Source organism: Spinacia oleracea, chromosome 1 (assembly GCF_020520425.1).
Source record: "Spinacia oleracea cultivar Varoflay chromosome 1, BTI_SOV_V1, whole genome shotgun sequence".
NCBI lineage: Eukaryota > Viridiplantae > Streptophyta > Magnoliopsida > Caryophyllales > Amaranthaceae > Spinacia > Spinacia oleracea.
In genome coordinates this window covers 105,846,737-105,860,582 of record NC_079487.1, presented here as the reverse complement: position 1 = coordinate 105,860,582, position 13,846 = coordinate 105,846,737, and the positions used below count along the sequence as shown (strand labels likewise).

The window sequence follows — 13,846 nt, the reverse complement described above, 5'->3', positions numbered from 1 at the left end:
AAAGTGATAAAAATAAAATAAAATGAAAGGAGTAACACTTTCAGCAAGTCAGACTGATTGCATGCTTCGTCCAGCTTTGACAGAGCCATCCATATATGGTTAAAGATTCCCATATAATTTTCAAACATTTAATTCTATTTAATTAATTAATTAATTGACTTTTTACCTCTAAAATTACATAATCATTTCCTAAACTCAAAACTCTCCCATTTGCTTACCCTTGATTTTCAAAGTCTTCCTTTTTACCCTTGTTTTTAACTCTATCCATCCATCCATTATTCTCTCCTTCTCTCTCTCTCTCTCTCCTTTTTATTTGCTCAAAAAAATTCCCAGTTGAAAAATTTGAGAGATAGTGACTTTAACTAATTCTTACTGTTTCTTTTTAGTGTTGCTCTGTTTTAAAACAGGGGAAAAACAGAGTTCACAAATCTCTAAAAGAAAACGGAAAAGATAAGGACTTGCTGATTTTTTTTGGGGATAATTTGTTGAAAAAATGACGGTTGAAGAAAGGAGAGATGAAGCAAATGATCAATTTCCAATTGGTATGAGAGTTTTGGCTGTTGATGATAACCCCATTTGTCTTACCCTTCTGGACTCTCTCTTGAGAAAATGCAAATATCATGGTATGATTTTCTTCAACTTTTTTGGGTTTTTCATTTGATTCATATAGATATTGGGTTTAGATTCATGTTTTTTGTTATTGGGATTTCCTTGCTTTTTTGGTTGGTGAATTTGCTAATTTCCCCCCTTTGAATTGTTCTTATTTGGTACTCTCGTTTCTTGCTTTTTCTGATTTTTTTTCTTCTGTTTAATTGTATACTTCGTTCATAATTTGTCATTTGGGATGATTTTCTCCTGTTTGATTATGAATTGAATCCTTTTTTTTTGGTTTCCTGCATATGCATATAGATACTCAGATTTGTGCTTGAAAAGAGTTTGACTTTGTGTATACTTCATTTGTTAATTTGGCCATTGATTTGGGTTATTTTAACTAAAAATAAATAATGTAAATTGAGAAATCTGTGAAGATGGGTTTCAATCTTTTAACCCCATTTCATATCCACGAGTAATCAACCTTGAGCATTGAGATCTATGTCCAAACTTTGAGTGGATACTTTGAGTGGATATTGGTGTCATGTATCTTAATTTTTCAATATTCTTGTCAATTGGAATTTAGAAACTCTGTTGTGAAAAAGGTTAATTAGTTTCAACTACATTATTATCCAACTTTTTTGGGTGAAAAATGGTCCTTATATATGAGTGTTTTGTACATTGTAGTTACAACGACGAACCAAGCCATTACGGCTCTGAAGATGCTTCGAGAAAACAAGAACAAGTTCGATCTCGTTATAAGCGATGTTCACATGCCGGACATGGATGGTTTTAAGTTGCTTGAGCTTGTTGGGCTTGAGATGGATTTGCCTGTCATAAGTAAGCTTTGAAATCATTTTAATTCTTGATTTCATTTCCTTTTACAATGATTTAGTACATCTTCTACTTATGGAAATATGTTTAATTGTGGCATTGTAGCTAGGGAAGAAATCAGATTTGATTCTGTTCATGTGTACAGTAATGTACAATATCTGCATTGATTGGGTGAAAATTTTCGGAATGAATTCTGTTTTTTGGAAATTAATTGAGGACTTGATTTTGTGCTTTCTTGGTTATATTTACCTCAATTTAATTGGATTCTTTCTAACTTATCAAACCGGTTAGTCAAGGCCCAGTTTTAGCTCCGTTAGAGCCTGAATTTTTTCGGCAGCCTTAGGCTCCGTTGGGTAGAGTGTGAAATGTTTTAATGGAAAACGATTTTTCCCTTTTCAATCATTTTACGTTGTTTAGTTTGGCAAGGGATGAAAAACAATTTTCCATAGTTCCCTCATAGATGGAAAAACCTTTTCCATTTGAAAGGAAAGGAAACCACTTGTCCATATTTCCTCCTTACCTCCATCTTCCTTCTTCCAATCGATCTTCACACATCTTTTCCCACTTTCCTTTTCTTATTAATTTTCTTGTAAGGAACTAAACAAAGGAAAACTAATTTGAAATTGTGTTTTTCCTGGAAAAAAGTTTTCCATGGAAAATCATTTTTCACTGAAACGCTTTACGCCAAACCAAACGGAGCTTTAGTGTATGTACTTGTACTTTGGCACGCTCAATCCATTTACGAGGATTACTACTAAATCACAATGGTCTCACCGAGTTTACACGCTAACAAATGAATACTTATTTTGCAGTGTTGTCCGGTAATGGTGATCCCAAACTAGTAATGAAAGGGATAACCCATGGAGCTTGTGATTACTTGCTTAAGCCTGTAAGGTTGGAGGAGCTGAAGAATATATGGCAGCACGTAATCAGAAAAAAGAAGGTCGACCCTAAAGACCGAGACAACTCTAACAACCAGGACAATAATTCTAGTGAAGGAAATGGAGTTAGAGGTGCAAACTGTGATCAGGATGTGAAGTTTTGTAGAAAGCGCAAGGACCAAAACTTGGATGATGATGAAGACGAAGATGAGGATGAAAATGAAAATGAAGACCCTTCTGCTCAGAAGAAACCTCGTGTTGTCTGGTCTGTGGAGCTGCACCGCAAGTTTGTTGCTGCTGTAAACCAACTTGGCCTTGAGAGTATGTTCTCTTATTCTCCTGTTTTTGCTTATAATGGCATTCGTTCTACCCAGTTGATATGATTCACTTACTTTGGATCAAATAAAGTTTATAGAAGGAATTCTTGTGTTAATCATTCTTAGGGTGCTTTCTGTTCACCTAATTTTCACTTTATTTTTTCTCAACTTATCTTATTTGAATTTAAATGAAGTTATTTAAACTTATCTGAACTTATCAAAACTTATTTTAGTTATAAATTATACTTGGTCAACCCTTATTTTTCCTGAACTTATCTGAACTTATTTTCGTGAACAGAATAGAACCTTAGACGGTGATTATAGAGAGTTGTCATAACTCATCATAGTATCAACAACTATCAGGCTACACAGAAAACATCATAATTGTCAAATTCGTAGCTATTGTCATGTGATGTACTACGTAACCTATAGTGATGATACTTACTATGGTACTTGAGATTCTTCTAATAAAAGCTTTTCTTTCAAATAATGATTTTGTTTTCTCTCTTAAAGCAGAAGCTGTACCTAAGAAAATCCTGGAATTGATGAATGTCGATAAGCTTACAAGAGAAAATGTGGCTAGTCATCTCCAAGTAATTTCCTCAGACTCAATTTCTGAAGTTATTTTTAATAGCATTTCACAATCTTAGATTTGAACTTATTTGTTTATGTGTTATCAGAAATATCGGTTGTATTTGAAAAGAATCAGCGCGGTGGCCAACCAGCAAGCAAACATGGCTGCAGCATTTGGAGGGCCTGATTATCTCCGAATGAATGCTGTGAATTTCCACGGCTTCAATGGCAGTCCACAGTTTCACAACACTTTGAGACCCATCCCACCTCCTGGAGTCCTAGGCAGATTAAACACTCCGGCCGGGATGGGCCTTCACGGGCTCCCCCCTTCTGGACTTGTTCAGTTGACCCATCCCCAAACCCAAACCCACACCCAAAACCCACCTCCTTCCATCACTGATTCCACTAAATTCCACCCTAACTTGTTTGGTGGGGATCATACTGGGACCGTTCTTCAAGGAATGCCAACATCTTTAGAGTATGATCAGCTCCACAAAAACAACACCATCTTAAGTAACTCAAACAACAACTCAATTCTCAGCCTTCCTAACAGTTCATTGACAATGCAAGGGAGATGTTCTCAAGAACGACAAAATCTCGATGGTTATGGGGTAGGAACCTCAACCTCTCCCCCTAACTTGCTTGATCATAATAGATGTAATACCAATTGGCCTGCAGCTGTCCAGTCACAGCCAAATCCTATGAACTCCATGGATAATGATATTATTATTTCTCCAAATATTTCTATCCAAAATCACTCGAATATGATGCAGAACATGAGTTATGGGACCAAACAAGTATGGGATGCAGATTTTCTGGATGGCTCGGTAAACTCTCCAGTGGCCGGTACTCAAAGTGCATATGATCCAAGGAGCATGAGTAGTAGGAATACTACGGGTTATCATTTAATGGGTCAACCCAGATTTGATCATTCCTTAGCCCCTCAACATGACCAGATGTTCAGGAATTCAGCAGTAGACATGAATATAAAAATGAAGCAAGGGATGTTTATGGAACAAGGTGGGAGGCCTCTAGGAAATTATACTACTACTGGTAATGGTGCTGGGTCTTTGGAAGATGTTGTCACTGCAATGTTTAAGCAGTCGTGATCTTTCGTTGTCTATGTCAAGGTATTGTTCTGTATACTTGTGATTTGTACGTTACAAACTCGTAATGCCACTAATTAATTTGATGGTATCTGATCCAGGAGTAAGACGGGACAAGGATGCAGAATGGGAGTTTTGAATCTGATATATGTATTCCTAGTTAGTTGAGGATTGTGAAACAGTAGAAGAAGGTACACAGGAGAAGCACAGCCCGGTTTGGGGAATCTCCCTTTTATTTGTAATTTTTACTATACAGTTGGTTGCTGTCTTTGTTCTAGGCTAAGTGGTACTTTGCTGTCTTTGTTCTAGGCTAAGTAAGTGGTTGCTGTTCTGAATAAATGTTATGGTTAGTAGTACTCAGATGCTTACCATATCCCATTCTCCAATTTAAGGTTTCGTTCTTTTCACATGAATCTCTCCTTTTTTTTCGAACAGTAACTTGACTTACTTGAATGTATGTATCTGTACAACCGACTCCGTATGGTAAAACGTTTTTCCCATTTTCAATAATTTTACGTTGTTTGATTTGGCAAGGAACGGAAAACAGTTTTCCACAACTACCTCAAAGGAAAACCACCTTTCCTCCCTACCTTCGTCTTCCTTCTTCCCATCAATTTTTCACTCATCTTCTCCCATTTTGCTTTTTCTATTAATTATCTTATAAGCAGCCAAACAAAACGATAAAACTAATTTGGATTTGTATTTCTCCTAAAATTTATTTATTTTCATGAAAAATCATTTTATGCCAAATGAAACGGAGCCCTAATACATGCTACGAAAACTACGAGGAGAAAAAAGCACTATACTCTCCCATTTTCCTAGCTCCGTATTAGGAAACTCATACTAATCATTGAGACTTTAGGTATGCAGCCACTTCTACTCAAACCTCACTATATCCGTTCTTTCCCCACATACCAACTTACGATGAGTAAATTTCAGGAGAAAAGAACAATCTTTTTTAATAGAATCATTATATTGCGTAATTTCATGGTATCCAGGTACACAAAGAGATTGGATGAGGTAATATCCAAATCCAATAATTACTCCTCTGACAGGAAGATACAAATGATTTCCCATCTCTGAACTAAGATCATAAATCTGCAGTTGAAATAATAAAGACAAGAAAATTTTGTACTATTACCTCGTATGTCAAAGTACTTCTTTATATCATTAATTGTCAGGATTAACTTTAAACATTGCAATTATCTCCATCGATATTATCAAAATCCATAATGCTAAATAGCTCCGAAATTGAATTTCAGGGTAATTATTAGCTAATGTCACCTTACAATCAGCGTGAACTGGTTGGTGCCACCTGGCATTTTCGCCACTAGATTATAGATCATTTTACAATGGTCACAATTTTCTCCGATTATATTACATAAATAACTTAGATTAGACAAACAAATTAACCAAGAAAAAAAAGGTTGGTGTTAATTATGAGATATTAAGGAAATAGTGAGAGAAAGCATTGAGGATTAGTGAGTTTAACCCAATCCTAACATCAATACCCTTATCTTCCTTAGGACTTTGCATGAAATAAGCAACTTGTGGAACAGGAGGAGTCAAAGGGCATACAGAAACAGCTGCATTTGCATAAGGGTGCATGAAATTAACCTTGTGAAATGGCATTCTTGTCCAATCAGAGACCATGGTGAGCTCCCTTAGAGACGGGAGCGCGTCACCGGAACCCTCGAGTACCTCGAGATACGTGCTAACGTAATCGTTATCGACGGAATTCTTGGCCATTTTGATCTTGTTTACAAGGGTTTCGTAGCTGGCGAGTTCGAGCTCGCCAGCAGTTAGGGCTACTGAGGCTAAAACATAGGCGTTGCCACTGAAGCCTTGGGAGAGTTGAGGTGTGAGTCTTGTTCTTGTGTTTACTGCAAATTGGAGACATACCATTCTTTCTCTTCTTAGCCCTAGTGCTTTTGTTCTTGCCTGTATTAATTAGCATAAATAAGTCCATCAAACATATATGCATGTTATAACCTTGAATAATTTTATTTTTTTTCTTCGTCCGAATGAGACATAATTAAGGGCATTACAGATTACGAATAGGGAAGGGGATTTAAACATGTGACTTATCGTATACAGACCCTCAGTTCAAATTTCTTAGATATAGTCCCCTAGGTTTTTAAACATAATTGTGAGTTAAAATCACATTATTCAAGCACAACATGTATCAACGACACCAATTTGATTTTTTTGTTTTTTCATAATATTCTGAATAAGTATGTCAAAATAAATTAGGAACTAATTGTTGACATTTTTTAGGCATACAATAAATTTAGCATGGACCAGATCCATTTAAGAATTGGCCGGTGTAAACGGTAATACCTATACTTCGTTCGTTCCTTAAATATTAATGTTTTCCAACACATACTTTGACTCTTAATATCTTGAATTATGTATAAGTAAAAATTAAAAAAAAAAAATGATATTTAGAAAATAAAATATATATCGATACGAATCTACCAAGATCCAACATAACTACTTCGTATAATTTTTGTTAGATATGAACCACAAAATATGAACAAAGGTGTAGTGTGAATTGCAATATTTATGGAACGGATGAAGTATTTACCTTCCACAAGTGTGCAGTGACAATCTCAAAAGACGAACACGACGATGAAGAATAATTGTTAAGGCCATAAGTTCTCCTCTTCAAGGTATCGATCATAGAAGAGCTAAAGTGAAAGGTCCGAAGAACACAATCGTCTTGAATAGAAGGAACAAACAACTGAGGATTCATAAGCATACCACCACCACTAACAGGAGCTGATTGGGTGATCAACTGGTACAAATGATGGATTGCTGCAACTTTTGTAAGTGCAGATTCTGGGTTATTATTAGAGTTAGATTTCAAGTGCAACAATGTATCTCTTTCATGAAGAGGTTTATGCCACTCAATTCCAAGCTTGGTATTATGATGAGCTTTGGAAGCCCACGCTGATACGAAATTGAAGGTTGCTTGCCCATCAAAGAGTGCATGACTTGTTCCTACTCCTATTGAGTATCCTCCACATCCAAATTTTGTTACCTGCATTTTTTACATTTTTAAGACATTACGCATACAATCTGACAACACAAATTCTTATTTACAAGTAGTGTACAATATTGTACGCATTTATAAAAGTGGAGTAACTCAAAATGTTTAAAAGTTACCCTTATACATGTAAAAGTTATCTATTTTTTAATGATAAATTTTTTCACTTAATAAAAATTATTTCTTCAAAATCACTAATAATGTATAAAAGTAATCATTTAACCCTTTAAATTGTTTATCTACCAACTTTTTTTTTATTGCGTAAAACATATTAAAAGTTACAAAAAATTGGGTAAAAGTTATATTGTTGAACAATAAATTAATTGTACGTACACTGGTGTGTGCAAGATTTTTTACATCTAACCACCTAAGTGATCCATCATTTAGGAACTAAACCTCGTACTCACTTTCCGTCTATTTTTGTTCTTCCTGCTCTGACTTTTTTTTTTGTCTCACAAAAGGATTCCAAATAAGAAGAACAAACGGAGATGACAGAGGGAGAATAAGATTGGATTAAATACAAAATCGTATGCCATTTCATACTTTTAACTTGAGCAAAATCGAGGAACGTAACTCCTAGTTGATCCTTGAGATTGGAGTAAACAAGTCAAATTTTAGGTGTTATTTTACTCCAAATCTTCGTATACTCCTTACATATGTACGAATACCCTAAATATCAAAAAGTATTTTCTAAGATCGAACACTAAAGTCTGATGATCAATACTGTACTAGAGTATTTCAGTTTATTTTCATTATTCGTTCATTCTTGGACAACTAAATTCATCATTACTGCTTCACTTGAAATAATTAAATTGAAATGTCTAAGGAAGTTATGAGTATCACAAAATAAAAATCCTACTACGTACAGTAGCATTAGCAATCTTACATAAATGATGATGAATTTCGTTCAGTTATTCGCATCTTTGTTTGGTTGTTAGCCCCGTCGCAAAAGGCTTTTGCGACGAGATTTTTGACCCGCCGTAATTAGTTAGGTTGTCGTTAAAGATACTAATTGGTGATTCTTAGATCATATAAAGGGTTTTACTAAGTAAAATGAAATTCATCATCTTAATCTTAGACATACACTAATACACACAGGTACGTGTTGATCAGCTATTTAACTTAGGTAGTAATCGATCGAAGTTCGCCTAAATGCCTAATTAAGTTTTAAGATCTCATATATAGCTGCATAACTTACCAATAAGGAAGACATCAAAATTCGAGATGAATCCGTTCAGTACATGTAGAAGTATATATATTGCTAGACAATTAAATTGCATAATCTGGGAATAACATGAACCAAGGAGATATATTCATATATACTATAGTTCATCATTAGAATCAACATATGCTGATTTATTTTTTGTTGCGTGTAGAGAGAGAAAAAAAAGAGAAAGACGACAAATGATGTAGACAGTAGACGGGATTTGATCCCAAATTTCTAGGCCTTGGGTACCATTCCCTCAAGACTTTACCAACTAATCTAGTTCCCTTAGATTTCATGTTAACAAGCCAGGAAAGAAAAAGGTTGTTGCAATTTAGCAAATTAGGGCTAATCATTATAAAGAATTTAATAACTTTTTTTAGCGAATACTATTAAGTACGAAGTATTAGTTTTGTTATCATACAATTATATGAACCTTTGATCATTAATTTCAACCTCATAATTTATCACAAATGAGTTTTATGTATAATCAAGTTCTCCCCATTAAAAAAGAAAAAAAGAAGACCTTGTTTGGAGGATAAAACAAAGATGGTTTTTAATTTTATAAACTAGAATTAAAATAACTACCACGTACTTCTATTGGTGAATCGTCAATCGGCATAGACACTAATATCCATCATAGAATTTTCATGTATGAACAAACAAGAAAACAAGAGTGAAAAGGACTGCAGAAAGTCTCTGATACAACCTTGCTTACAATTTATTTCATATTATTATTATTATAATTAACACTACAAAATTATGGATTATTAGAGACGGAATTTGAGACGGAAACTATAAGCATCTCAAACTTGAGAAGGATTACTAAAATTTCGTCTCTAAATTAAAATTGAGATGGGATTGTATATAGAGTTTCAAACTTTTCGTCTCAAATTTGTAATGGACTTGCCAAAATTCCGTCTCAAATTTTTTTGAGACGCCCTCTGTAGAGACGCCCCATTTCGTCTCAAATCCGTCTCCAATCATCATTTTGAGACGAATTTGGACTATTTAGAGACGAAATCCCTCGTCTCTATAAAATGATTTTTTTGTAGTGTAAAGAGATTATTGTTCAGTAAGTAAGTTCATGTTACTTAAAATCAATAAAAACTTCAAGTTGGTCATCAGAATGTTTTTTTTTTTGATGTATGATTGTGAAGGAGTAAAAAGATTTTTTATTTTTTTATACGATCCAGCCTCAAGACATCACAAATTATAAATGGAAAGGGGAATTTCAAACCTGTGATTTATCATACACATAACACTAGGCCGCAGTCTTTGCCACTAGTCTAAAACCTTATTGGTGTGATTGTTGCTAATTAGATGCAATAATAACGTATTATATATAGTAAAACTTGAAATTTATAAAGGATTAAATTTGAAGAGAATTTACCTGAGCAACAAGGAGGGGCATCTCAGAAATATTTCCATTATTGGAAGGAGGCTTATAAACCAAGTTCTCAAAGAATTCATTATATTGGTTAAGATTACCTAGCTCCGAAATCATAGCTTGTGTAACAGCTTCAACCATAATTGCACCACCATTGTTGCACCAAAGATCAAGCTTATTCCCATTATTAGGGTTTTTGCTTAATCTCCCGGCAGCCGGGTACCATAGCGACAACGTCTCCTCTAATCCCAACTTCAAGCTACTAAACACATAATCATTACTAAAATTATGATTATGACAAGGATTATAGAAAAACACCAAGTACATAAGTGTAGGACATTGCCTATCCAAATTGGAAAGTTTCATAATTTTGGTAGGTTGCATGGTTTTTGGATATACATTTACCCTTTTTGTTACAAAAACACTACCCATCAATTTTGCTAATTAAAGAATAATTAGTGTAATTAAGGAGGTTGTATGATTAATTTGGTTTAATGGGACATATGAATGAGGGTTTCTGATGAACATATATAAGGAGAGCAAAAGAGAAGAGAGTAGCTAGGGGGGTAGATTCCTAGGAGCCGACCTCTGTCTATATATTAACAGGTTTAATTATTCTCTCTAATTATCTAAATAATAATCTAATTAGAATGATTAATTCCTTTACATTTTTACTTAATTTAGAGAAATCCATTGAATTTGCATGGTACTGTTCATATGTTTATTGTGTTATGAAATGAAAGTTCAGGTTTATACTCCTATATTTGACTATATTTTGTCTCTCCCCTTTATTTTTTATAATTTAATAAATTCACAGACAAGATATACATGGTTAAAAGGTGGCCGGTTTGTCCTTATACTAAATAATTTTATCTTATTTTGAAAATAATTGTATACATAAATAAAAATGGAGTAATATGTATTTTATGAATAACAATATTCAAAGTTGAGGAGCAAAACTTATATTCATGAACCTAATAATTAAATTTTAAATATTAAGGATATATAATAAGTTAATAAAGTTGTTAATGGAAGAATTGCAGTTGTTAAGGCAAAAAAGTAGCAAAATAATTAATGAAGAGAGACAAAAACAATAGAAAACAATGGTGTTGTAAAAAGTGTTTAGATTCTAATAACAGCTTTGTTTGTACTGTTTTCCAAGTACCCAAGAAATTCTGGTAAACAGCCAACAGGTCTTTTCTTGGGTTGTTGAAATATCTTTGTTTCCAATCAAGTTGTCTATAGACTATACAAGTATAACCAAGTTTTTTCAACAAATGTGTACCATCTTTGTCCATAACTCAACAAATTGATAGTCTCATTACTCATATAGTCATATCTCATATGGAGTATGTTATTTACGGATTGTCGGGTATATAATTAAGACGTTTTTAAAGTCGTCGCATTTTCTAATCGCACTTGTAGTTTTAAAAATATTGCACTTATGTGTAATATCCAATTGTGGAACAAAGGAGCATTCTTGGACAAATCTATTACGAAGTACATCTATATGATCAATGTAGCCATTAACTCACTAATATGCATGGCTAAGATTATCGAGCAAGACTTAACCTAATTATAAAGATTTGCCTCATGACTTCAAGATCACAAGACCAAATCCCACTAGCTAGTGGACTTTTAGGGTTGAACATTTTCTTATCCTTTCCCCACCAATCCCAATAAGTCCGGCCCTTCAAAGATAGATTTGACCAATTAGCTAGAGACAGGTGTCAGTTTAGTAGGGTTACAGTACTATGTATCTAACGTATGTATGATTAATGTGATTATTCCTAGATAACTAAGGGGAGTTCAATTCAAACCACGTTACAGACTTACAGACCCCCATAAGAGATTCAATCTCATCCTGAAATATTAAAGATAGGAGAAACAATTCATAAACCTTATAAGGTGGTTAATATGTGCTTTGTATTTCATCTTCTCTAATATTGGACAACTCACATATGCCCAACATGAAAATTTGACATGATATATAACCAGTATATATTAACGACATTAATTGTCACTTTAGAACACTAATCTTCCAATAATACTCGTCGTTAAAATTGGTAGAAACTATCAACAACTACCATTGGTAAATTATTTAATCTAATTAATTAGTGGAACTTTGTGATAGTAATATTTCTGAGTGTTCAACATTATTACAAGTGTAGAGTTCAGGCGAAAAGGACACACATATGCAAAGTCTTGGAACGTTTAGGTTGCATGATATCCATATATGATGAGATGTGTATGAAGAAAAATAAAGGAACCTTTTTATTATATTAGTGATTAGTGAAACAGATTAGGTTAGTTAATAAAATTTTAGGGATTCTGTCTGGTCGTACGAAGATAGTATTTGTACACATATTGTACCAATAAAAAGTAACACAAAAGTCCTAATAAAAATAATTTAATGTAAATTAGTAGTAGTAATTAATTAAGGGGTTGTTTGTTAAGAGGGGAAAAAAGAGAGGTGGGAAATTGAAGCAGCAAAGGTGAAGTGAGTGTTTGTTGGAATAACAGGTTGGCCTTTGAAGAAGAAAAAGGCATGCGTGCATTTGAAGCCCAACTTGTCTTTCTTTGGTTTCCACTTTCCCAGCATTTTGCCGTTTTTCCAGTCATCCCTTTTCCTCCTTTCTTGCTTTTTCTCTCTTTCTTTCCCCTTTCTTTGATTAATTACTTAAAACACATTATTAATTAAACTAACCCATCCGTATTTATCTTCTAATTGCATTACATTATTTCCTTCCCCGGGGTTAATTGTTATGTTAATAGTGTAAATTGAACTAGTATTGTGACACAAGATACCGTTGGTTGGGTTTCACTTTAGAACTAGGGCACCCACATGGCCAGCCACAAACTGTGTCCAACTCTAATTAATTAAACTAAGCCATCCAACTCTATCTTCTAATTGAATTGTAATTTCCTATTTCCTATTATCTTTTATATGATACTTCTTCTGTTGTGTTATGCCTTCATTTATTGCGATTGAACGTGGATGTGTGTATTGCTCTTTAAGTCAGAATGAACTTAATAAACTGTATGTTATGTTGATAGTGTAATTTGAACTAGTAATATGATAAATAGCTACATATGGATGTCTGGTAAAATATTTTAAGTAGTTTATTTCAGAAACAAAGACAAATTTACCAATGAACACTAGACAATATGAGGTAATTGAGCGTTCGAGTTCAATTCTAAACTAGAAATGATTGAAACCACTCCCCTTTTACTTTCTTGGTCGGGGTTAAATGTGGATGTCATATCTGTTTTTGTGTTGTTTCCTACGTTGGAATTTAATTGCTATGTTGATGGTGTAAATTACACTATCATTGTGACAAGATACCGTTAAATTCCGCTTTCAATATCTTGTGAACTAGGGCACCCCACATGAATACCACCACTTTGGACAAACGAACATTCTTTTTGAAGAAAAATAAAATTTTCCTAATTTCAATTATATCCATACATTTTTGTCAATTGATCAAAATTTGACTTGATCATGTAAAAAGTGACAACCTCATGATTCATAAGATAATTTAAGATAAAACATTTTAAGAAAAAGCAACTAAACAAGTATGGTCCTAAAATTAATTTTCGCACCCAACAAAAGCCCAAAAAACTTCGGCTGTAATGTTTACCTTCCAATCTACAAAATTTTAAAAGTTTATATTTTACTTGTATACAATATTCCCTTATATGTAGGACAAAATGTCTCAACTTTAACCAAACCACTAAACCTAATTTATTAGCTAACATCTACAATAAGAATGTACATTATGTTATGATTGATTGGGTACATTTGCTGAAGGTCTAATATCAGTCTGTTAGATTAATATTGGACCCTTAAAGTCCTAAACTAACAAGGTCCATACACAGAGTATGTAGCATACCAAAGAAA

At 33.7% G+C, this 13,846-nt stretch overlaps 2 protein-coding genes across 3 annotated transcripts; one reads left to right on the top strand and one right to left on the bottom strand.

Annotated features, from left to right (window-relative positions):
* The first annotated feature begins 234 nt into the window (after positions 1-234).
* On the top strand, positions 235-4,709 carry LOC110796315 (two-component response regulator ARR12). 2 transcript variants are annotated; one of them, XM_022001372.2, is made up of 6 exons: positions 235-623; positions 1,279-1,431; positions 2,238-2,627; positions 3,140-3,216; positions 3,304-4,326; positions 4,404-4,709. In XM_022001372.2, exons 1-5 carry the CDS (start codon positions 494-496, stop codon positions 4,303-4,305), a joined length of 1,752 nt encoding a protein of 583 aa, XP_021857064.2. In that variant the 5' UTR covers positions 235-493; the 3' UTR covers positions 4,306-4,326; positions 4,404-4,709. The 2 variants fall into 2 exon arrangements, with proteins under 2 accessions (XP_021857064.2, XP_021857063.2); XM_022001371.2 differs by having other exon boundaries at positions 245-623; positions 3,137-3,216.
* A 645-nt stretch (positions 4,710-5,354) lies between these two features.
* On the bottom strand, positions 5,355-10,523 carry LOC110796329 (brassinosteroid-related acyltransferase 1). The gene is made up of 3 exons (XM_022001396.2): positions 9,949-10,523; positions 6,890-7,345; positions 5,355-6,243 (listed from the first exon to the last, which is right to left on the bottom strand). Exons 1-3 carry the CDS (start codon positions 10,375-10,377, stop codon positions 5,740-5,742), a joined length of 1,389 nt encoding a protein of 462 aa, XP_021857088.2. The 5' UTR covers positions 10,378-10,523; the 3' UTR covers positions 5,355-5,739.
* Positions 10,524-13,846: the final 3,323 nt, after the last annotated feature.

Coding starts and splice junctions, on each gene's coding strand:
- LOC110796315 (XM_022001371.2), top strand. CDS start 494: ATGACGGTTGAAGAAAGGAGAGATGAAGCAAATGATCAATTTCCAATT. Junction 624..1,278: donor GAGAAAATGCAAATATCATG/GTATGATTTTCT, acceptor TGTACATTGTAG/TTACAACGACGAACCAAGCC. Junction 2,628..3,136: donor AAACCAACTTGGCCTTGAGA/GTATGTTCTCTT, acceptor TCTCTCTTAAAG/CAGAAGCTGTACCTAAGAAA.
- LOC110796329 (XM_022001396.2), bottom strand. CDS start 10,377: ATGGGTAGTGTTTTTGTAACAAAAAGGGTAAATGTATATCCAAAAACC. Junction 7,346..9,948: donor TGCCCCTCCTTGTTGCTCAG/GTAAATTCTCTT, acceptor TAAAAAATGCAG/GTAACAAAATTTGGATGTGG. Junction 6,244..6,889: donor TCACTGCACACTTGTGGAAG/GTAAATACTTCA, acceptor TAATTAATACAG/GCAAGAACAAAAGCACTAGG.